The sequence below is a fragment of the Parasteatoda tepidariorum genome, chromosome 2 (assembly GCF_982258835.1).
Source record: "Parasteatoda tepidariorum strain Cologne lab strain chromosome 2, Ptep-v5.0, whole genome shotgun sequence".
In the NCBI taxonomy this organism is placed as follows: Eukaryota; Metazoa; Arthropoda; class Arachnida; order Araneae; family Theridiidae; genus Parasteatoda; species Parasteatoda tepidariorum.
In genome coordinates this window covers 5,149,561-5,173,588 of record NC_141756.1, presented here as the reverse complement: position 1 = coordinate 5,173,588, position 24,028 = coordinate 5,149,561, and the positions used below count along the sequence as shown (strand labels likewise).

General features: G+C 32.4%; 1 protein-coding gene across 18 annotated transcripts in view; it reads right to left on the bottom strand.

The window, feature by feature from the left end:
- LOC107446947 (protein still life, isoform SIF type 1) overlaps positions 1 to 24,028 on the bottom strand; it is a 270,767-nt gene that overhangs the window by 97,959 nt on the left and 148,780 nt on the right. For 11 of the 18 annotated variants that reach the window (XM_071177065.2, XM_071177071.2, XM_071177062.2 and 8 more), the window contains exons 5-9: positions 20,701 to 20,766; positions 19,300 to 19,648; positions 17,027 to 17,893; positions 15,175 to 15,282; positions 12,376 to 12,530 (exon numbers count right to left, since the gene is read on the bottom strand). In XM_071177065.2, coding sequence (XP_071033166.2) covers positions 12,376 to 12,530; positions 15,175 to 15,282; positions 17,027 to 17,893; positions 19,300 to 19,648; positions 20,701 to 20,766 — 1,545 coding nt within the window. The remainder of the gene's footprint in view (positions 1 to 12,375; positions 12,531 to 15,174; positions 15,283 to 17,026; positions 17,894 to 19,299; positions 19,649 to 20,700; positions 20,767 to 24,028) is intronic. The other 7 variants (XM_071177067.2, XM_071177068.2, XM_043050376.3 and 4 more) reach the window with 1 other exon arrangement.

The following is a 24,028-nucleotide window of genomic DNA, read 5'->3' as shown; positions in this document are numbered from 1 at the left end:
ATTTACTCTTAAATTCTATATGATTTTTTTACTGTTACATTGGCACATTTAACATCATGCATATCCAAAATTGGCACTTTTGGTTAGAAAAAATAATTTCTTAAAGTATTTACAGAAAAAAATTGCAATAATTCATTCTGTTGAATTGTATTTGAATTATAAATTTACTCAAAACGTTTTTTTTCTGTGATTTAAACTTTTACTTAATTGTTGTCAAAGTTTCAAGTTTTGATCTGCATTATGCTTCGTAGATTATTTAAATTCTGGAAAATTTTCTCTGGGCCACAGAAAATAAAGTGATCACTCTGGCAACAGCTAAGAATGAATACATGACGAAATTACTTTGAATTGAGGAAAGAATATTCTTATAAAGTTCGTCGACGACATGAATCTTAAATTTCTGAAATTTTTGGCAAACATAACTCTTAAAACATCTTACAAATTTTAAGTCAGTTCTACGGATTCTAAGAATCAACCCAATAATAATAAAAAGAAATAATTTAATGATACTTTGGATGTGATTTCAGTTGTATAATCCGGTGTGTGTGATGGAATGTGGAAGAATAATTGGGCATCATTATGACACGAAAACTTCAGTTGCTAGGCGACACATTTTCCAAACAAAAAGACTGAAATTTTGTGTCCTTTGCGTTATTTAACATGACCTATATTCCCTTGACAGGAAATATTATAGCCGCCTGGACAGAACAGCGGAAATTCTTTAACTTTTGTTCCTGTTACATTATCCTCCATTCTGGAAGTGCAATTTACTATAAGGACAAAATGATGAATGTCTTGATAATCGTTGTTTTTATTTAAGTAGTATAATATGTATAATTTACTTGTTTAGGATGACCTTTTTCTTCTTTTTGAATTAAATGATGTAAAGAAAAGAAAACGAGGAAAAGGAAAGATTGCAATGATCTCTCTTCTTGGTCGAACTCAACTATCGCAAGGTTGGAGAAAGGGTGGGAAAATTCTGCTTTTAAGTCTCTCGATTTGATTTTAATAAATTAATGACATGTTTACTCTCTTTAGTCAATGCGTGTAAAATACAAGACGGTCACTATAAAAAATTTCTGTATAAAATTCTTGTCAAATGTACCGGAATTCAGAGCGCTGGTACTTTTTGTGTAATATCCATATTCACCCCAAAATTTAACGGAGCTTAAAATCTGATGTACCGTCATTTTTACAGTATTATTTACAGTAAAATCCCTGAATCACTGAAGATAAATAAATGTGATTGAAAAAATTACAGTATAAAATGTTAAGGTAAAAATGGGACTTAAGGTAAAATTTTACGGGTTTTGTACCTAGGGTGTACTACTTGTCACAGTAATTTCATCCGGAATTTTTTACCGTGCAATCAGGATTTGAGATATAGATTGAATTCGGTAATCTAGTTTTTCTATCTATTTGTTTCTGACAAAATTATACGAATACTATTCTGCCATCAATAGTTTTTGAAAGATAGTGTATACATTGGTCCGTTTTTGGATTTTTGATAAATATCTCTCTTTTGTACAATTTACGTCATGATAATTTTTAGCATCCCCCAAATAGGTTTCATCCGTTTAATTTGCAATGAAATAAAATTTTTTAAAAAAATATATAAACTTACAAATGTTAGTTTTAAATTGCTTACCCAAATCCACAAAACGCGTCATTTTATTGCTTCAATGCTATAGGAAAATTCTATAGAAATTCTAAAAATGATCACCTCCTAATCTAATGAAGCGACCTACATATTTTCACTTTTCTGGAAGGAATGGTGCCATAAAATAATACCCTATCACTATATATATTTTTAAGCACACCCACGAAAATAATCAGGACAGCGAAAATCAAAAATTTTATTTAAAATTCAAGAGGGTGGGGGTGGAAGAACTTTTTAAATTCCTAAACTTTTAATAAAAAATATCATAACTATTTTTGAGTAAATGCAAACAGATATGTCTACTTTCATAATACGTATAAAATTTCTGATTATCATACAAGGTGACTGGTTACGTCACAACTACATTTTAAATTTGCAAAATTTCAGTTAAAAATGTAAGTTTCAAACAATAGCAAAAATCTATTTTACGTTAACGTTCAAAAGTGACTTCAGCTCTTCTCACCGTTTAAATTTAGAGTTCATTAAATTGTCTAAAAAGGGCAGGAGATACGAAAAAGTAAGTTGCCGACTATCCTTGATTTAGTACAATGATTCATAATAGAGTAACTTTAGTGCCTCTTTATCAAATAAATATAGATTAGTACCTCGTTAGGAGTTCGAGATTCAGAAAAGAAAAATAATTTGCATATCCGTAAATATTGTATTATATAAAATTGTATTCTTTTTATTAGTTCAAAAGTACACGCAAAAAAGGTAACTTTAGAGCTTCTTACTAGATAAATTTAAAGTTAATTATGTTCTTGAATTTGGTGAAAAAATATATAGACAAGAAATTTCACCGTCTCTCACCTACTAAATTTAGAGTTAGTTATAAAAAATAGATAAATACGAAAAATAAATAAATTAAAATGTTATGAAATATTCTTAAATTCGAAAAAGTATACATACAAGAAATGACAGTGCCTCTTACCCACTCAATTTAAACAAGTCGCGCTCATTCGTGTGTCATTCTAGCGTATTCCGGAAATACAGCCCGTCAAAACGGACCATCCTAAATAACTTTCGAACTAATGATCGGATTTTCACGTTTCCGGACCCAATCTTAATGGTTCAAGCGGCTGACCTCAAATATACTAATTAATTAGTGCAGACGATATATTAAGTTACGAAATGAGACAAAAAAACAGAATAAACATAATTTTTAGAATAATCATTTCCTTTCTTTCACTGGATTTGCTTTTCTGATCCCCAAATTATAGGGGGTAGCCGCAATCTGGGAAATAAAGTCTCCTCAGTTTGATCAGGAAGCGATCCAAAGTTTGAACTTCTTTATGATAATTTTACTTTTTGCGTATTTCGCCATATTTCAAGAACTTTGCAAGCGAATTGAAAATTCTTTGCACACAATTCTAAAATTCGTTTAACCAAAGATGGTTCCAGTCAAAAAAAAGTTATAAAAGCTTTATTATTTTTTATTACTCTATTTGCTAAAATTTTGAATTGTAAGTTATAAATTTTTTTATATTATTTTAAAGAACTTAATTTTACGTTTTAAATTTCAAAATGTTAATGGAATTGGTCGAATAGTTCCTGAGAAACCAAATTTTTAAAGGGTCGTATATTTAAAATTCAATTCTCGAAGTAGGTTTTGTTAATTCTTGAAGAAAGCTTTGAATTATAACGAGTTTTCAAAAAATTAGATTTTGTGTTATTATTATTTTCTTAAACAGTGTTGCCAAATAAACAATTATTTCCAAGGAATATGAGAAAACAAATTGCAAAGTTGTTTTAACTTTGGTTAATAGAAATGTACTTATTCTCTTTTCAAAAAAAAGTATTTTTGGGATAACATTTTTAACTAAAATTTCATTTGATTATTTGAGAAGCAAATTGTGTTCCATTGAATGTATGATCATAAATATAAATGAAAGATGGATTTTTTACTAAAATTGCTCCTCGTCGCAATTGGGAATCCGGTTTCCCTTTTATATATATTTTTTCTTACGCTCTAATTACAAGCAAAAATATATTTTGGTATTTTTTTTATTATAAAAAAAGTCTTATACTTACTGAAACGTCTTTGATTATGGAAATTATATTTGTACTAAAGTACAAAATAGAAAAAAAAGTAAAATTTTTTTCATTCATATTCAAAAATTTATCAATAAATGATTTTATAAATTAAGGAAATTTCAATGATAAATAACTGTTTCTCTAAAATCTAATTAACTTGCAAATTTGAAACATTTTTTGTAAGTGAGTTGAATTTGGATCATTAACGCAGAAAAAGAAATTGGTGTTTCATGCTGTATTTCATAATCAGAAATTATTAAAATGCTAAATATAACATTTTAAATTTATTTTAACCAAAATTAATACAAAATAGTTAAAAAGTCTGAAAAATACGTTTAATAAAAATTCTGCGTCAAAGAGTTAACTCAGTTTTTTCATAACTGGATTTATTCCATTTTCAAAAATATAAGCTCACATGTATTTGTAGCATAGCTAACACTTGCTTTCTGAAATATTTTATTCGAGATTTGTATTTTTCTTAAAGTATTCCCTGAGAAAGCATCAACTCTTTCCTCAATTAAGAAATGCATTCATTTATTTAATTCGATTTCGTGAAAGAGGCTTTTCTTTGTATGGAATAAGAAATCATGTGCCAAATACTCTAAAGGGGCCGCTTGGCTCTGAGCCCGTTGCCCATTCGGCAATAAAATATTTATGCAATGAGGGAATGTTCAGCACTGTAGAATGTTCTGACTTTTATCTTCAGAGAAAGATTGCTTGGAGCTCCTATACGAAAGGAGAAAAAAGAAATGTTGGAAAACTAGGAATATTTTTCACGAGTTTATAGAATGCATATCCAACTCAAATGTTGATTGATGATGTAAATATGGATGCATAGTGCACAAAAAAATATATATAAATAAATAAACGGATCACCCTGCATCCTAAATAACTTTTGATTTAATCATTAGATCTTCAAGTTCCATGACCTAAACCTTAATGTGACCTCAAACTTGCAAATTAATTAGCGCAGACGAGATTTGAAGTTACGAAATCAGATCTTAAATTTAATTCTACTTCTTGTAATTTTTGTCATATTTCGAGAAATTTTTAAATGAATTGAAAAATGTTTGCTTACAATTATGAAATCCGTTTAGCCAAAGCTAATTCCAATGCAAAAATAACTTTTAGTGAGTGTTTGTAATTTTTCATTATTTTATTTAAAAATAGTCGAAATTTTTTTTTAATTGTAAGGTATGCAATTGTTTACATTATTTTGAAGAATGTAAATTTTATATGGACAAAATACAAAATTTGAGCAAAATCGGTCGAATAGTTCCGGAGAAATCAAATTTATATGCACAATTATTTTAAAACTCGATTTCTCAGGAACTATTCGACCCATTTTGCTCAAACTTTGCCATATAAAATTACATTCTTTGAAATGATTTAAATAATTTTACGGATCATATTTCCCAGACAGCAGCAACCCTCTGTATTTTGGGACTCAAAAAAACTGAATCCACCATTAAAAAAAGATAAATTTATTCAGAGAATCTGATTTCGTATTTAAAAATATCGTCTGCACTAATTAATCAGCATATTTCAGGTCACTCCATCGAACTATTAAGATTGAGTTCTAGAACGTAAAAACCCGGCCCAAAATTACTCAGGGTGGTTCGTTTCTTAAAATTTTTTTTATACGCGCTGTACAGTGTGCTAATTAAAAAATGCAAACATCTAGAATAGCTTTTGGTTTAATGATCAGATTTTTACGAAGATAAGATCTTATTTGTTCGAGGGCTTAATCTTAAATATGCTAATTAATTCATGCTGGCATTTTAAGTTAGAAAATCAGATTCAAAGATAAACTTTTGCTGAATTAAACTTAGGCTTATCAGATAAAAAGAACGTTAATTTCGAAAATGGTTTATTTTCGAACGAATACTCTTGTCTGATGCCTATTTTTTAACACAAAAAATTTGTCACAAATAAAAGAAGCATTATTCTTCAAAAATGAGTCTATTTTTTACTGTTTTTAGAGAAAATTTTTTTTAATTTTAAACAACAAACTTTTTAATTACCAATATTTTTCTACAAAATTTTTTATCTGCCAAGAAGTTTTTCCAGTTAACGCTTAAAACACGCCACTAAAATATATCATCACTTCAAACAATATTCCTATTATTTCTTAAAATGTTTTGAATTCTGATATTTTTCTGACAGCATTGGGTAATTTGTCGTCGTAATGTTATTACTTAAAAATGAATATTTACTTAAAAAAGATAATTTCAAATTTGTTTATTATTGCACCAAGAAGGATAAAAAAAAAATGTAATTCATTATTAAAAGTCTCAACAAATGGTTTACTTGAATTAAAGAATGACACCACTTGCCATTTCCCTATCATGCAGCCTTATTCAGGAGCAGGAAAAATGAACAATAAAAACCATTCTCTTGTCTAGAATAACAGATGTTGTAATTCCTTATCACTTTGAAACTTTAATCTATGCTGTCTTTTCGGCATTTCCTAATTCAATAGAAGTAATCCGTCTTGTCTTTAAGGGAAAACAATTATTTCGAACTTTCTTTTTTTAAACTAAAATAACTTTTGACAGAATTGTTAATTTAAAACTACAAACAAGAAATGACATCCAACTTTTTTAAAGAGTAAAAATCGTTTTACTTTAATACAAAATGAAATTGTGTCATCGATTTTTTTAAACAAATAAATAATCTTTGTATAAGGATGAAGAAAGATTGTAAGAAAAAATTGATTTCGTTTTACGAGCCATTGTTTTAAAAAATTGGACAAATCAGCCAGGGTTAAATACTTGATTTTGCTGAAATTTTCAAGATATGTTATGAAAATATATTAACCATGTTTTTTTTCTATGTTATTAACCAAGTTTAAGACTAAACGTCGTCTGGTACTTTAAGAAGAGTCTGGTACTATAGAGTTACGTTAGGTAATATTTTTTTGTTCTAAAAGTAAACCACGGCATTGACATTTTAATTTAATTTAAATTTTATTTTATAACGTATTTGAATTGCCAATCCAATTTTGAGTTTACCACTACCAATGCTCAAAGCCGTAGTCTTGTAATTTTGAAAACAACTCAGACGACAAGGGAAATTCAAGATTAAGTATTGGGAGAAATTTTGCCTTCAAGGAGGACTTTTTGATGGAACTAAACAGCATTTGCGTTACATGGGGATTAAAATCACGAAAATCTCCCACGGTTAGTCTGAAGGCAAGGGGACTCTAACTCATGATCCATCTAACATTGAGCATATTTTACGTATTTTACTGTGGTCGGTGTGAGCCAGGTTCCGAAATTTGTATCGACCCTTCATCGCTGGGATTCGAACCCGGTGTATTGCATTGGAAGGCGAACGCTCTATATCTTGAGCAATCGCTGCTCTGACATTTTAATTTTATTTTATGACTGTCATTGAGCAGCTGGTCCAATTTTTTCCGAACAGCTGATTACTTATGTTCAAATCTCTAGCTTCGTAATTTTGAACCCAATCCAGAAGACAAGGAAACTCCTGGATCAAGTATTGGGAGAAAATAGCCTTCGTGGAAATTTTTTTTGATAGAACTAATCCGTGTTTGCGTTATATGGAGAGGAAAACCACGAAACCACCCATGGTTTGCCTGATGGCAAAGGGGTTCTAAGCCATGATTTCTCAACCTCGTCGTCAACTTCCACACTCATTATTAGAACATAAGTATTTCAAGACGTGCCCTAGTCTATTCGGCCCATTCGACAATTATAAGAAGTCTCGCTACAACGACAGCAATCACCTCTGCGGCACCAAAAGACTCATTTGGACAAGGTGCCGAGTCACGCAGGAACAAAGCACCCCAATTTAGCCAATGGACAGAAGAGATCTTCGAGTACACAAAAGCACCGAATCAAAAACTACCGGGTGAGAGCGTCTATCGCCATATGCTGATATCGGGAAAATTGCCGGATCGACTTCAGTGAGGTATCCACCACCCAGCAATGTGCGGACTGAGCCCTAGCAACAATTAGAGCATAAACTCTTGTGGTTGACTCTAACACCGAGGTCAAAGGTCATTACAAATTCTGAAATAAGGATTTTATTTTGACCACCCAAATCTATTTGTGCCAGCAAAGAGTAATAGGTATGCAATTCAGATAATAATCCCTTTTAGAACCGGCAGATAGAAAAAGAAGCGCTTCACCAGACTAGCATATTCCGCGAGTATGCGTACTAAAGAATACATATACGTACTATTACGAGATGTAACACGAGACTGCCGTCCATGTGATCTTGGATCATTGGAGAGGTTCGTTTTATTCAATGATACATTGGACAGAGAGGGGAAAATCGCACGACAATGTATATGTGATTACAGAGGGTTAATGAGTGACAAAAAAAAACAAAAAAAAAAACAAGGTGGCAAGATATACGCGTGATAAACGGGAAATGTGCAAAAGTTTTAAGATCATTAGCTGCCTTCACGAACTGGTTTGAAATTTGTTGGAAAAGAATCCTTAAGCTTAGCAGAGACAATATTAATTCATGGTATCTTATTTAACTTTCGTGTACTACGACCAAAGCTTTGAGATTCGTTCCTAAGTAGTTGATTGCGGAAATAATTTTATTTTTTTTCACAGCCGGGCGTTTGCACACTCGACCCAAACCTGAATTTACGAGTATCATTGTTCAACTTCATAGCCTTGTAATTTTGAACCCAACCCAGAAAATAAAGAAACTTCTGGATCAAGCATTGGAGACAACTAGCCTTAACATTTTTGATGGAATTAACCCGCATTTATGTCACATGGAGGGAAAAACTCATGAAAATCTCCTAAATTTTGCTTGACTGTAGAGGGCTGCTTTGTCTGTCTTGGGTGTTCAACTTAATGTTACATATTGTTTCGGTGCAAAAGATTCTAAAAAAGGTTCTTTCTTAGCGTGTTTCATTTTATAAATGTTACCGTGCATGACCGAAATCAAGAAAATGTCGACTTTCACCAGTGAATGTCAACAATCACATAGTCGATTTTATATTAATTTATTCGTTGATATTATTATATTTATTCGATATTCTAATATCTGCTAAGGATAGATTAGGAGAAACATCAGTGTTCGGAGTACCGGTTAAATGCATACTGGGCAGTGACACTTGACCTTAAAGCAACATTGATGCAGGGTATACCGGGCAAATGTATACGAGGCAGTGGCACTGAACCATAAAAAATTATCAGTGTAGGGTATACTGGGCAGTGGCTCTTAACTAGACCTAGTATATTTCGGACATTTACCGAAGCGACTAGGTGATTATCGACATTCACCGGTGGAAATTAACAGCCACCAACTTCGGTCACTTATGGTAATAAATATAATTAATGAATGAATAAATCATAATTTGTTATTGAAAATCGTTAAATATTTTTGCTTCGAAAATTTTAAAACTGTTTTAAAACAGTTTTAGTCCTTTAAAGACCTTCCCAAAAGCATGAATGTAACCTTTAATTTAAATACTCTACCGAAATATTTTAAGTTTAGTTTTGAAGAGACGACTATCTTCGCAATAAAATAGGAAAAAAAAATCTTTACAATGTAAATAAGTCAAATTCGAAGTAATAACAATTAATAATATATTCTCCACTTAATGATAAATTTGCCAGAAACAATTGGACGTTTATTTGAATGGAAATATATCAATTTAAATATTTCTTCATGAAATAATAAAAAATAACGTGTACAAAAATATGTATTTAAAAAAACAAGTGAGCACTTTCTTCATTAATGTTAGGCACATATTAAAAAAAAAAAAAAAAAAAAAAAAAAAAAAAAAAAAAAAACAAGCGTGTCACCAAAACGTTTTTTTATTTTTATTTTGTCCGAGAAATTCTTATGAATTTTCTATGAATATCACTTTTCAAACTTAATCAATCCTTTGAAAATTACGTCATGAATTATTTCTTACACTTGCACTTCCAGTGATATCTGAAATCTCTACCAGATGGCTCTTCTATCTCGTGCAGGGCCACACGAAGTGTTGTCGGCCTTTCGAAATAACATTTTCTCTTCCCCATTGTGTGATCAGCAACTGCGAGCAAACACACTTTGATTGCGGAGAAAAGGAGCAGAATTTCTAGCAGAAGAGATGGAATGCCATTGCTTTTCCAGCGCTCAGGACGTACAGCATCGATTGGGGCGGGAGGTCCCACGGCGGCGCATCCTGCGCAAGGGCCGGGGTCCTAAAGGTCAAGGGGTAAAATCGTTCCGTTACGAATTTGTTTCGGGGTTTTACACTGCATCATTCTTTGCTTTTATCTTTTATGAAGTGCGGTAACGAAAAGAAAGAACAAAAAAGGAAAATCAGTCGTTCTTTATTTTTGTTTCATATTTTCGAGAACGGCAGCTATTTTTTTTCCGAGATAAAATGGAATTTTATTTTGTTGTATATTTTGAGATTTGATGTTGAATAATTTTGAAATAAAGATGCTGTGAATGAATGCTGTTTATGTTAAATCTATTTCGAACAGCATTAAACATTCGGTGCACTAATAAAGAGATTACTATAGTTATTATTTTAATTTTTATTTACACATGATAACAGAAAGTAACATAGAAAATATTCCGAATTTACGTGAAATAATATTTTCGAAACATATTTGTGCATTCTGTTTCCAGAAAAAAAATTTCAGATGTGGATTTCAAGGTGTACTATTTATTCAACTTTTTGAAATCCTTAAAAAAACATCTAGAAGCACTATCTCATAAATTATTGCTATAGTTGACTTTCATTTTTGCTATTTTAAAATTATAAAAATTAATACAATCTAATCTCATTGTACACACAAATTGATTTCTCACATTAAAAGAATGATTATATATAAAAAGCTTTATTCTAATTCGTTTCCAATATGCTAATTTAAGTCGATCACTGGTCTAGTGGTTACTGTACTGGACTACGGGGCCAGTGGTCGTGGGTTCGAATCCCACTGTAGGTATGGATGTAACTTTTTCTCTCCTTCTCTGTCCTTTCTTCAGTGTGACGGTGTGAATGCAACCAGCCCTATAAACGGGTTTGTGGTTGTATGAAGTTTGCGACGCTACTCCACCGCCTTTGCTTAGCCACAGGTGCCCACTGAATAACGATAAGAGAGTAGCAATTCTGGCATTTTTGAAGCCAATGGGAAATAGGCCAATTTTATGTCAGCATAAGACGCGCAATGTTTAGTGACCCAATCGAACCTAATGCTCTTGCAACGTCATATAGTTGTTTCCTTTTCAAGATCAAATGTTTTCCTTATTTATCTAAATATGTCGTCAAGTCTAGGATTCGAGTAATACTATGAAACTAGACCTTTTTTTAAGCAATTCTGTGATATATATATATCGTAAAAAAATGGCAGTAATTAAATTTTTGTCAGATGTGCTTAAAAGCTTTTTTATTGTTTTGAAAGCGCATTTGTATAATTTGATAACGAAATAAAACGGCAGTGGTGGAAGATTATTTGAATCTTATGCTGCAATGTCTTTTCTCAACTTGCAACGATGTATAGTTCACTTTCAGATTATTTTTACTGTCAAACAGAGGAAACTAAAGATAAAAATAATCTAAAAAATATAACAATGCACGTGTTACATTAGAGTTGAACTAATTCGAAGGAGGTCTTATTGTTTCTTTCCAACATGCAGGTACCTGACAAAGTTTTCTTCCTTTCTCAGTTGGACATCAAAGTACAGGGATAAGAATTTAATATTTAAAGTTTGTTGCATGGTAAGGAAACGTTTGTTCCCGTTTTATAACAAGAAATTCCATTCATAACAGAATAACTTCCATACGATTTAAAATTTCTTTATAATGAAGAAAAATCAAAGTCGTAAATCAGATATAAAATTAAAAATGTTTTGTAAAGTCACTCAGTTTTATTTCCTTCTTTTTTTATTAGTGCGGTTAGAAAACAAGAGTACCAATTTAAGCTGAGATGCTTAAAAGGGTATTATAAGATGAAATAATTTCCACATGTAAACAGAAATTAAGTAAAGGAAATATTTTTCAGAATTTATAAATACATAATCTGAATAAATCAAAAATTAAAATGAATTAAAATACATATCGTTTAATTTAAATTAAATTGGATTATTATATTAGGTTGGCAACTATGTTCCCGCCGTTTTTTTTGTAATGTTTTAAAAGTTTAAAGTGAGGGAGTATTTAATTTTCTCTGCTAGTTTCATTCTCATTTGACGTGAACTTCCGAGCAAAAGTTGGTTTAATCGCTCTTCATCGAACTCAACTGAACGGCCAGAAAGAGTTGCGTTTTGTGGTCAAAATTTACAATATTAAACTTTACCAATCGCGAGTGGTTCTTTCAGTTATAGCCTCTCTCTAACGGATCCTTTAATTATAGCCCCTCTCGATGCACAGCATAAATGTCCCGAGCAGCTATCGCGACTTTAAGATCTTGATGAAAAGCAAAAAGAAAAGCTACTTTTCTTTCTCACTTGACATTTCATTTTAGTTTTCTTAAAATTAACAGGAATTCGAAAGAAAAATATAGAATCCAGTGGAATAGAATTAGTATTTACAGAATTCTCTTTCGAAAGATTTAAAAGCAAAAAAGAAAAAAAAGAAAAGAAAAAAAAATATTTAATGACATGAAAATTTTAAAATTTAAGGAAAAGATGGGAATTTAGTTGCCAACTATGATAGTTTTAAAATGAATCATATTGATGAATCCTACCTCGGATGACGTGAGATAAATGCGTGAATCAGTGCTCTCCATTGAAGCCCTAGGTAAGAGGGGAGTGCTCTCTCCCCTGGCGGCAAGGTGAGGAGGCTGCCGGGTAGATCCCGGCAAAGGAAGAGCGCTTGCCTTAGGACCAGTAGTTGTCGACCCTGCAAATCAAAACAACAGCCTATATATATAGCCCTTGATCTTTTTTTCATTTCGTGACGTAGATAAGTTATCTATTAACCGACCTTATAGACAAAACACATAACATTTCTCTCATTCAATAGAAAGATCTCCTTTTCTATGTAAGGAACTGAGATTTTCTTCTTCACATTGAAATCAGCAAAAACAAAACTCGTTATTAGAATGAGTTGAATTTCTTTTCTAGGTGCTTTTTAGGCCAATGTTTGAATTGGAAATGAAACAGTTAAATTGAAAATGAACATGAACAGTGTTGAACAGTGTAATGGAAAGAGCCACTGTTCATGTTTGAGTTGAAAATGAACAGTGGCTCTTTCTATTACGTGTGATCCGTTCCTGATTATCCGCGAGTGGATTATCCATTTTTACGGCCTGTTACCAATAGTAGAGCAAACTCTAATGTATATATAATGACGCAGCAAATGCTACTAGCATCATGTTTATAGAAGATCTTGTCTTCTTTTGTTATTCTTGTAAAATTTGTAACCACAATGTTTTGTATATGCGAGATTTCTCTACTACGATATTTTTCTCGCATGAAATTCTTCACTACGATATTTTGTTCATAAGAAATTCTATTCTGCAATAATTTATTCCCGCGAGATTCTGTACAATAACATTTTGTAGTATCGATAGTGTTTATTGTAGTGTAAATAGTGTTTGTTGGTTTTTTATTGTTTAACTTTTGTAATGTGATATTTTATTCATTCGATATTTTACGATGCGTGAGATTCCGTTTTGCAATATTTTATCTGCTTAAGATTCTTTCTTTACTGAGACTGTAAATCTCAAGTTTATTTCTTCCTTTTTTCATATTTTTAACGATGCTAAGTTTTTGTATAAAGAGAAGAAATACAACGCCAAATTTTTAAAAAAATGTTTCAAAACTAAGAAACACACATGTAATATTTGGTGGACCAATTTGCAAATCAATCTTTGAACTCACTTATCCGTAGTTGTCTCGTCACTCAAAAATAGATTATCGGAATTGCTGTATTTATAAATTATAATTCTAATGAGTTTAAAGATGTATCATACATCGGTACTCGAATTATAATCTGACGTTGTAATAGCCACCAAGAGTATTAATATTTTAGTGTATAAGCTATTTATTTCTGATTTCTAATATAGTACTTTATGGTACGCAACCTTTATCTACTTTATTATTATGTTTTTTTAATTTTTTTAAAGAACTTCTAACAGAAATTGCTTTTAAAAATACAAGCAAGGATAAATGCGATTTCACGGTTTTTTAATATAAGTGAAATTACATTCCTAAAATTACTTTCTGTACACTGTTGCAAGTTAAGAAAAAAAAACATTATTTCTGTAGAAAGAGCCTGTTTGCATCTAAGTGTACGCCAAATGGATGCTAAGCTCCTAGCGCGACTATGCATCAACATCACCAACTCTTGAAACGACGTTGCACTGCCTGCTTTTTGCTTGCTTTCTAAAATCATGTGAAATGAGAAAAACAAAACTTATTTAACACTCAATTAGCAAGTAATAAGATTAAATGAAAATGATATCTAAAAATGGTAACAAATATACGTCTTTCTATTCGCATTAAAAAAACTGATGAAAGAATAATAAATATTGTTTCTTGCAGACGATTTTCTCCTACTGTAAAACTGAAGTCTTATCTCGCATATCTGTATGTTAAGGGCATGTCAGCATAAGACGTACTACTTTTAGTGGACCAATCAAATCCAATGCTCTTGCAACATCATATAGTTTCTTAGAGTTTCTTAGTTTCTTTTCAAGAGAACGAACGTTCTCCTTATTTATTGAAATATGTCGCCAAGTCTAGGGTTCCAGTAAAATTTCGAAACTATAACCTTTTTTTAAAAATAATTTTGTGATATATATCGTAAAAGATAGCATGAATCAAATTTCTGTATGACTGGTTTACCTTTTAAAAACTTTTAAATTGTTTTCAAAGCATATTTGTGTAATTTGACAACGAAATAAGATGGAACTATCTGCAGTCACGAATGATTACTTAAATTCTATACCGGTATTTTCTTAACTTGCAAAGGAGTATACTAATTGATTTTGAAATTATAGCGAAAAAATTTCACTGTTAAAATTGTTACAAATTTAACGATAATAAAAATAAATCCAGTTGAATGTACGTAGTTTTTGATTACTAAAAGAAATCCAGTGATCATAAAAATGGATCTAATTATAGTGAAAATGAATCCAGTGATCATAAAAAATGGTTTTAATTATCATAAAAATGGTTTTAATTATCATAAAAATGAATCCAATGATCACAAAAATGGATCCAGTAATCCTAAAAATAAATAATTACGAAATTAAAATATTACGAAAAAACTTATTACGTCGAAATATTACACCAAAAATGAAATTCAAACACTTGTTTGTTACGATATAACTTTAAAAAAAATCTACCTAAAATGTTTTTTTTTGTCCTTCACTAAGGTTTTGTTTTCTTCCTTATTTTTTCAGGTTTAGATTCTCAATGCACCATATATTTTTTTTAATAAAATAAAATATCTATATTTAAACTTTAAATATATCCTATCATTAAATATTGTTGTGAGGACGGGGGAGTTATTGAAGAAAAAAAATTGTAATACTTACTAGCGTTTGCAAAAGCCCGACTTCCTTCGGGTTCGTCGAATGTTTGCAAGGCTTGCTCCTCTTTCCGAACCTCTTCAAGCTCCGTGTGCACTTCCCGCATTAGAGCGACTGACAACATCCAAATGAAAAAAGGAAGCGATGGAAAAAAAAAGAAGGAAAGAAACGGCAATCAAACGACGACAGGAAATATATAGATAAATTATACATACTCATAAAATTTTATGCTTTAGGTCATGAATTCATTTTATTTATTGTCAAAGCTCGATCAGTTAACAGCTAGCTTTTCAACCTAATTTTGTGATAAAACAATTAAAAAAACAATATTCTAGCAAATTATACTACTACTATTCTTAACATTTCGTTTTAATTTTAGAGGGACATTTAAAATGAACACGTTTCAGTCTATTTTTAAAAAATCGTTCTTTGTAAGTTTTATGAAATGTTTGGCTTGATTTTGAAGCGCGTGACAATTCATTTCTATTGAGATATCCAGAAAAGTTGCATACGTAATTGTTACACAAAAAAATTGTCCTCGCATCTCAAATACCAACTTAAGACGGATAATACAGGGTGATTCTAAAAAGATGGGTAAAATTTTATGAAGTGATAGTATACACCCAAGCAAACAATTTTTTTATCAAAGAATGCATGGTCGAAAACAAAACGTAAAACCGCTAGAGGGCGTCTAAGTTTATGTTCTTATATGAGGCAAAAACGCACAAAGAACAATGAAGTTAAGTTATAAAAACAAATTTAACGGCATGTGATTACAATAAGTGTTCAAAATAGTGGCCGGCAGCGGCTATGCAGTTATGCACGCAGTTCAACGGCGAAGAAAAGATAGGGCATATCACGAACTTTCCCTGCAGCGGCCAAAAGCTTGGCGACAAGTGACGCAGCGCAGTAACTCGCAACAGGAATGGAGCTTTCACGTTTGCATCAAACAACTTTCCTAATGCGCCAGTACCTTAGCTCTTTGTTTTAGACCATGCATTCTTTGATAAAAATTGGTTGCTTGGGTGTGTACTATCACTTCCTAAAATTTTGCCCATCTTTTTAGAATCACCCTGTATAAATCGACACTAGAATGAGTTTTTGATTAACTTCAGAGAACGAAAATTATTCTTTATTTTTAATTGAGGAGAGGGTCAAGATGTATTACAGATGGAAATTGCCCATATCACTGGCAAATGATCCTCTTCCCCACAGTTGTCGGTGCAACCGCTCAAAGGAACTCTCATTTGAAATGCGTCCTTTTTGGAAAACGCTTTTGGTGTGTTTGGATGCTTTCTTTGAATTGCAATCTGTCGTCCCATACATGTATTGCATACAGAATTGCATTAGATGTAATGTATTATATCCTCCTTGAGTGACTCTCAAGGTAATAAAAAGATGGTAATCAACACGGAGACATACACAGAAGAGATAATCGAAACGCATTATAGTAAGGCACTGCGAAAGGCTAACCGGCAAATGACACTTTTTCGCACAGTTATTGATGCAACCGCTGCAAGGATCTTGGGTTAGAGACGCGACCTGTTGGAAAACACATTTGGTGTTGTCAACATACAACTGCAATTTCATACAATACAGACTTTTCCCCTGTTTTTTTAAGCAGAATCTATTATATCAGCGCTTATTCGTTGCAGGAATAAAAGTCATTAATAAAACGAAGTTTTTCTAGTGCTTTAAGAATGTATGGTGTTTTGTGCTGATCCAGTTTTATCCTACTCATATCATCCCCTAACATAGGCCATGCGTTCAGAAACAATAAGGTCTATGTTTAATTTTTTATAAAACTCGGGAGGTATCATCAGAGAGTTAAGAACACATAAATAACAGTAATACTCACCCACATTTTCCATGCTCTGAGTTAACAAGGCTTCGAAAGTGTGGAGGCTGTAACTTTCGGCATCGAGTCCACGTGCCAGCGCGTTTCTCAGATGCATTTCGTATTCCATGAGCAATTTACTGGTCGGGGAATTGGTAGGATTATTTAAACTCTTTCTGTTAGACATAATGCCCCGACCTTCTTTTCGTTTCTTTTCGGTTTGCTTCACATCCGAACGAGCGTGTCTCTCTTCGTCTTCTGAACTGAGGAATGGCACATCGCTGTCTTGGTTGCTGGAGCTTGGAGTTGTAGCGTAACACAAATTATCGTACAAAAGGTTATCAGAAGGTGGCGACCTTTCACGGTCCGGTATTTCTAAGCCCATTTTCTTGCCGGAAGGCTTCTTTTTAGAGCTTCCGGCTTTGCTTGATTTAGAGGCAGTCCCCTTGGAGGACGAGGCACCAGTTTTCGTGTCTTTGGTGGAGGGTTTGGAGGAGGAGCCTCCTCCACCCGAAGAGGCACCCCTTGAGCTTTTGCCACGTTGTCCGGTTTTCGGAGGAGGCTCCGGTTTCCCCGGTTTTGGTGGCGGAGTAGGTTTGAGCTTATCATCCGGTGAGTTGTGCAGCGAAGAAGTAAGCGCCTTCTTGGCTGTTGTGCTGTCCAAGCTTCCCGAGTTGGCTGCCCTGCTTGCCGTAGGTGTCGTTTTTCCGCTCACATTGTCGATACTTTTGCTTTTGTTGCCTTCCCTGATTTCTTGGCTGGATCTCATAATAGCACCCATTCCCATTCCGTAGTCGACACTCTTCGCATCTTCTGAGCCCCTCGATGATTGGGCGAATTTCGCTCTCGCTAACTCAGTTCTTGATAAGGTAACTGTCTCTCGCTGACCTGAAAAAAAATATATAAATACAATCTCTTCGTTTTTATATATTTATTAAGCGAACAAATGAGCAGGAACATTTAGTTACATTTTAGCCATGATATTGTTTGGAGAGTGCTACCGACAATGTCCACCTTCATCTATCAAAAGGTAAACTAAGATTAAATCGAGTTAGCACGTCTTATATACTCTATTGAATCGGTAGTTGCGCTACAATACTTCCCCGCCAGAATTTTATCAGGGATAGAATTCGATGAACAGATACCACTAGTTGCTGTATTTGCGAAAGACCGGGAACACTGTACGAAGTTAATCGAGTTTTGAGCGTTTGTTGTGAGAGCTGCATTAAGTTCAAGGTTGCTTCTGTGGTCACTCTTGTGTTGCTGTTTGCAGTCGAGTGTATGCAGGAATCCGTTGTGCGTTAATGAGAAGCAACAGCGCGAGGAGGACGATAACGCAGTCAACTGTTCAATGTGGTCAACTGTTCAATAGCAAGTCAACTGTTCAATGTGGGCCATCCATCGAAGTGGAAGTTACATTCGATGTTGGCGAGTTCATATCACGTGCGAGTGACTAGTGTGGGGAGAGTGTTACCAACAATGTCGACCTTCATGTATCAAAAGTTACCCTAAGATTGAATCGAGTTAGCATGCCTTATATATACGAGTGAATTGATGCTTGATAATCGTAGTGGTAGTTACGCCACAATATAAAAGGAATTAAAGTAGATGTTTGGTGAATTAACAAATAAGAACACTACAGTAATTGTGCAAAATATTAAGTAGAATAAAATGCAAGGTATCCTACAAAAAACTACAAAAAGAAACAAAGCTAATTTATTTTATACAGGGTATTAATATTCCACGTTAATATCTTGTACACATTTCAACATTAGCAATATATATTGCATAAATATTTGGAATATCTTCACTAAATTAAAGAAAAACCTAAGGCATAGCTTCCCAAAAATATTTCATTTGAAAATTTTGATTTTAGCAGATTTATATTATGGATAACGTTTAGTATACTAACTTGGAAAAAAAAACCCTTAGAGTTCGAGTATTGTTTTCTTATCTTCCTGCTGAATTAGCTGAATTTACTAAATTAAAAAAAAAGTTACAGGGTGATTAGAATTAACTTAGGACCCAACACTATTTCAACGCATGGGTGTGGCAGAAGTCAAATTTTTTGCCATAGATGGAGCCACCGTAAAAACAAGAACAATCGCACCCCTCTGCCTTAATGGCCGATGTGAACAACAACAAGCGCTGGGGGCTGAAAATTATTTGGGTTTTAAACTTTATCTTAATAATTCCTTGTCACCCTATATTTCTATGAAAAATGACGCTACTATGGTATAAAATTTTCAACTATACAAATAAAAGGACGAAAACCGTAAATTTGGATAAAATACCTATCGTTGATAAGTTGACGTCACTGCGAGTCTGTTTCACAGCGTTTGGAAGAGGCGTTGACCTGCGAAGTGACGTCGAAACATTATCATACACTGATTGGCTGGATGGGTGGGCGGACAGTTTCCCATATGCTCCTTCACCAGGTCGACTCTGGCTTCGAGGCAGTGTGCTGGCTGAGGTGGGAAGTGAACCTGCAGCCACAGAAGCGGCATATCGAGCACGGCCATTCCGAGCTCTTTGCATTTGTTCGATGGTCATAGCGCAGGTACATCGGGGTTCTCGTCCACTTTTTGAAGGTGAACTAGGTGTGGACTGGGGCACTCGCTTACCGGGCTTTATCTTCAGTTGCTGAAAAAGAATTAAAAACTTTGTATAAAAATTGAATCGTTTTTTCAATATAGAAAGCATATCGAGAAAGGAAAACAACTAATTTTATATATATCATAACATATCGTCTCATTTTTTTAAGTCATGCCAAAGCCTAAGTACCAGAAATAAAAAATAGTAGTTTCGTAACACCACAGTAGTTTTTTTATTCGATACTTATGCTAATGAAAGATTAAAAAGATTTTATTCTCAGAAAAGGGAACGTAATTAAATCTTGCTATAGCCATTTTCCACATTCTCTGATTTGAATAATTAAAATTAAAGCTGTTTTTCGATTCCTCTACCATCACTTAAAAAAAGGATTTGAAGGGTATAATGTGCTATTTTCATAACTGTTGTGAGTTTGCAACAGTTATGCTTGACTGTTAGGTTGATTTCCAGTCAACACCATCTTACGAAATACCATATTACGAAAATGGCGCAAAACGTCTACATGAAGAAAAGCCACAGTTTTGTGAAAATGAAAGACGTTTGTGAACTAATTTGTTAATATTTAAAGACATACTTCAACGATGCATTGTCTAGATGTATTAAAATTTGCAAAAATTGAGAATTATTCATTGCTTTTAATAATTTTTTATCTAGGCAGAAAAATCTCGCCAAATTGGTGGTTTTTTAAGAAAAATTTGATAATTTTAAAAATATTTTAGCTATTTTTTATTCTAAAGCAGAGGCAATTATTTACTGCAGATGGTATACATATTTTAAAATTATAGCTTAGGAGCAAGTGTAAGGCACTTAAACTGTAGCTTTTTGTATTTTCCTAGCCAAAAGAGTTTCGAAAAACACTGTTAAGTTCGAATCAAATTTTCAAATTCTAATCCAAATTTTCGGAAAAGGATAATGAATCAAACAATCAGAGCAATCTAAGTAAGAGGCCATGCAGATGAAAAAAAAAACTTATAACAAAATGTGAAAACAAAAACATAATTGGAGACTTGCCTAAAGTTGTAGAGCATGCAAAAGCGGATTTAAAGTAGAGACTTGATAATTAAGGAGATCATCCTCCTTACCTTCGGAGGTTCCAGTTTCAAGGAATAGGAAGAAGAAGCCTTTCTGGAAAGCTTGAAATCCGGAGACTGCATAGCCAGAAAAAAGGGAGGAAAAGAAAAGATAGACAGCCCATTCAAATAGCAGTAAAAACAAAAAGCTTAAAATCGAATTCTTGTTATTAATGATCAGGGAAAAATAAATTGTTGAAAAGTGAAAAGCGTCACAAGGAAGTGACAAAAAAACATTTAAACATTTTAAAATTTCTATAAATGTACATTAGAAGCTGAAAGAGATCCCAGAAAAAGAAACAAAAATATCAAGATAATCAAAGCATACATTTTAACAAAAGAAAGTAAACTTGTATCATATTTTGCGAAATTATTTTCTTTCATTCATCGTGCCTTGATGGGTTGAGTCTTTGCCTATCACGGTTTGGGTTTGACACCCCATGCTGACACCCATGAATGGTTTGGGATCCCGTCTAATGTAATGTACCAATTGGTTTCTTTGTCAGATAAGTCCAATCACGGCTGGGAAATATGATATGAAGACCTGATAATTACTAGTACCATCTTCCCTGATTTCCAATCCAAACTTTAATGATGCGCATGCATCATATGGATGAATCCTAGACTGTCGCCAATAACATTGTGCCTATATTATCTTTGTGATCATAAAGATGAATACCAGACTGTCACCAATAACAAGCGACAATACTGTATTTGTATCATCATAAGGATGAATCCTATACTTCGCCCATAGCATGTGCCAATAGTGTCCTTGTGATTAAAAAGTTGAATCTCAGACAGTCGCCAGTATTGTATTTGTGTCATCATAGGGATGAATCCCAGACATTCGCCAATGGCATGTGCCAATGGTGTCTTTGTGATCACAAAGATGAGTCCGAGACTGTTACTAAAAGCATGCTCCAATATTGTCTTTGTGTGAAAGTGTGTCTTATAAAGATGAATCCCGACTGTCGCCAATAGCATTCGCCAATATTTTATTTGGGTCGTCACAAAACTGAATCCCAGAGTCCAGCAAATAGCATGCGGATGGATGATATCTATAATGGATTGTTGTATGTTGTCAACATAATGATGAACTCAGACCATCGCCAACAATACACGCCAATATGGTTTTTGAGTCATCATAAAGATGAATCTCAAACCACCACTTAGCATCATGACCCAATATTGGCTTTGCACCAATCATAAGGATGGATCACAGACTGCCGTCCATTGCCAAATAGTGCGGTTCTAGTGCAATGTTAAAAATCAAATATTTCCCATTTTCACCTAAGCTTAACAAATGTTTAGTACTTAATAATGAAGAACTTAATATACGTGTGCATATTGCACTTACTCTTCTTAAGCTAATATTTTCATAATGGAAAATAATAGGCAATTTTTACACATCGTACAGCTAAATTATTCATATTCATTCAAATTCAATATTCACAGTTACTAAATTAAAGCTTAATGGTAATTGATTTATATTTAGATAATAATTGTATCTTAAAAAGGAGATTTATTCGCAAATCTATATTCATAGTATCATTCCTTAAAATACACACTTATTACTTGTTGTAAATATGTTGCGAAAATTTTCACTTTGCAACAGGTAATAGGCTTTATTAATTCTTATAGATTATATAATAGATCTAATTATATAATAGGACATTAAATTACATAATAGGTCTGATTAGATAATGCGATATTAAATTATGTAATAGGTCTGATTAATTGATATTCTAATAAAATGCTTCCTTATACAAATAGTGTAACTAGTTGTAAGAAATTTTATTTGACTCAGAATAATTATCTCAAATTTTCTATGTCAATTGTCATTATTTCCCTAGTTTCTTAAACTATTCTCGTTTTTTTTTATCCCAGAGTAATCCTATTTTTTAACTCAAACTTGTACGACGATCAAGACTTTTTTTACGTTCATTTCAAATACATACAAAGTAGAATTTAAAGCATTTTCCTATCTCTTGATTTCAAACAGAAGTACATTACATAATTACATAAATTCCGTTAAATTAAGAATCACATTACATAAAGGACAATTTATTTTGTGTAGGTATCAGGTTAGATTAAATAACTTTTTCATTAAAAAAATTCCGTTCACTTTTAATTCAAAACTTACTGCTAGTTTTTAATGGGGCTCTTTCCTAGTTTAGTATTCAAATAAATCGGTCTCAAATGAGTTAGATCAATCAGTCTTTGATAAAAATCAATCTTTCAAATACAAAAACTTTTACCTTTGGATCAGATTTTAGACCAACTATGCTGTTGGGCAAAATGATGAATTCAAAATTTTCATTTTGTTTTTATGATAATTAATATAAAATTAATTAAAAAAACTAGTCAATATAAACCCAAACAAAAACATCTAAGTCTAGCATGATTTATAAACAGAATAATTATAATAATCTTAATAATAAAATTAGTTACTTTAAATCTTCCAAGTATTAAGCCCCTTAGTTAACTGAAAATTCCCTGCTATGCACTTCTTTCCCATTGAATAATATGTTTAAAACTGGAATTTTGATGTAGAAAGCTTACAGTTTAAAAATTCGGGAAAAAGGATGGGTTTATTCAAAAACTTTTAACACAAAGTAAAACTAGCCGAAATTGTAAACTGAATTATAACGGATTGCGGTATATTTTGTTGAAATAAATTTAACTTTCCGATAAACAGCTGATCAATGTTAATATTCGTATAATTTATTTCAATTTTCACTAAAGAATCTATTCTGAAAATGAAAATTGAAAATATAAAAAAAGCTTGAGCATTTACTTACATAAATGCTTTTCCATGTCATTTTTTTTTTCGTTATAAGGGAGCTTTTCAACTTTTGTCAGCTTTTTGTGGTTATTTTTGTTAACAAAAAGTGTCACGCAATAGACAATGAGTTAAAAATGAAATTAAGCGAACGTTTCTCCTTATATGTTTTAATTTAAAATAGTCCAAACAAGAAATCTTCTCCCAGACCATTACATTAAAACTATTTTATTGACTAACTTACAATTTATATTCAGAACGATTTGCATTTTATTTTATACGTACGTAGTTTGCTATCTTGAATTGTTACAACTTGTCAACAACAGAGTTTACGAGATTTTGAAATTCCTCAAGGTGGGTTACTGCATGTTAGTAAAATTTCAACCTTCAAAACAACAGAAAGAATTAAACGTTAAATTGTCACAGTTGTGAATATTAGCAATGAGCAGAGATCTCTAAAGCAAGGACTTAAACTATAAAGCGCATCGTCTAAGGATGTTTTTAGAAGCTTTTCAGCCAATGAGAATTGAAAAGTTAATATTTAATTTTGATTAAATT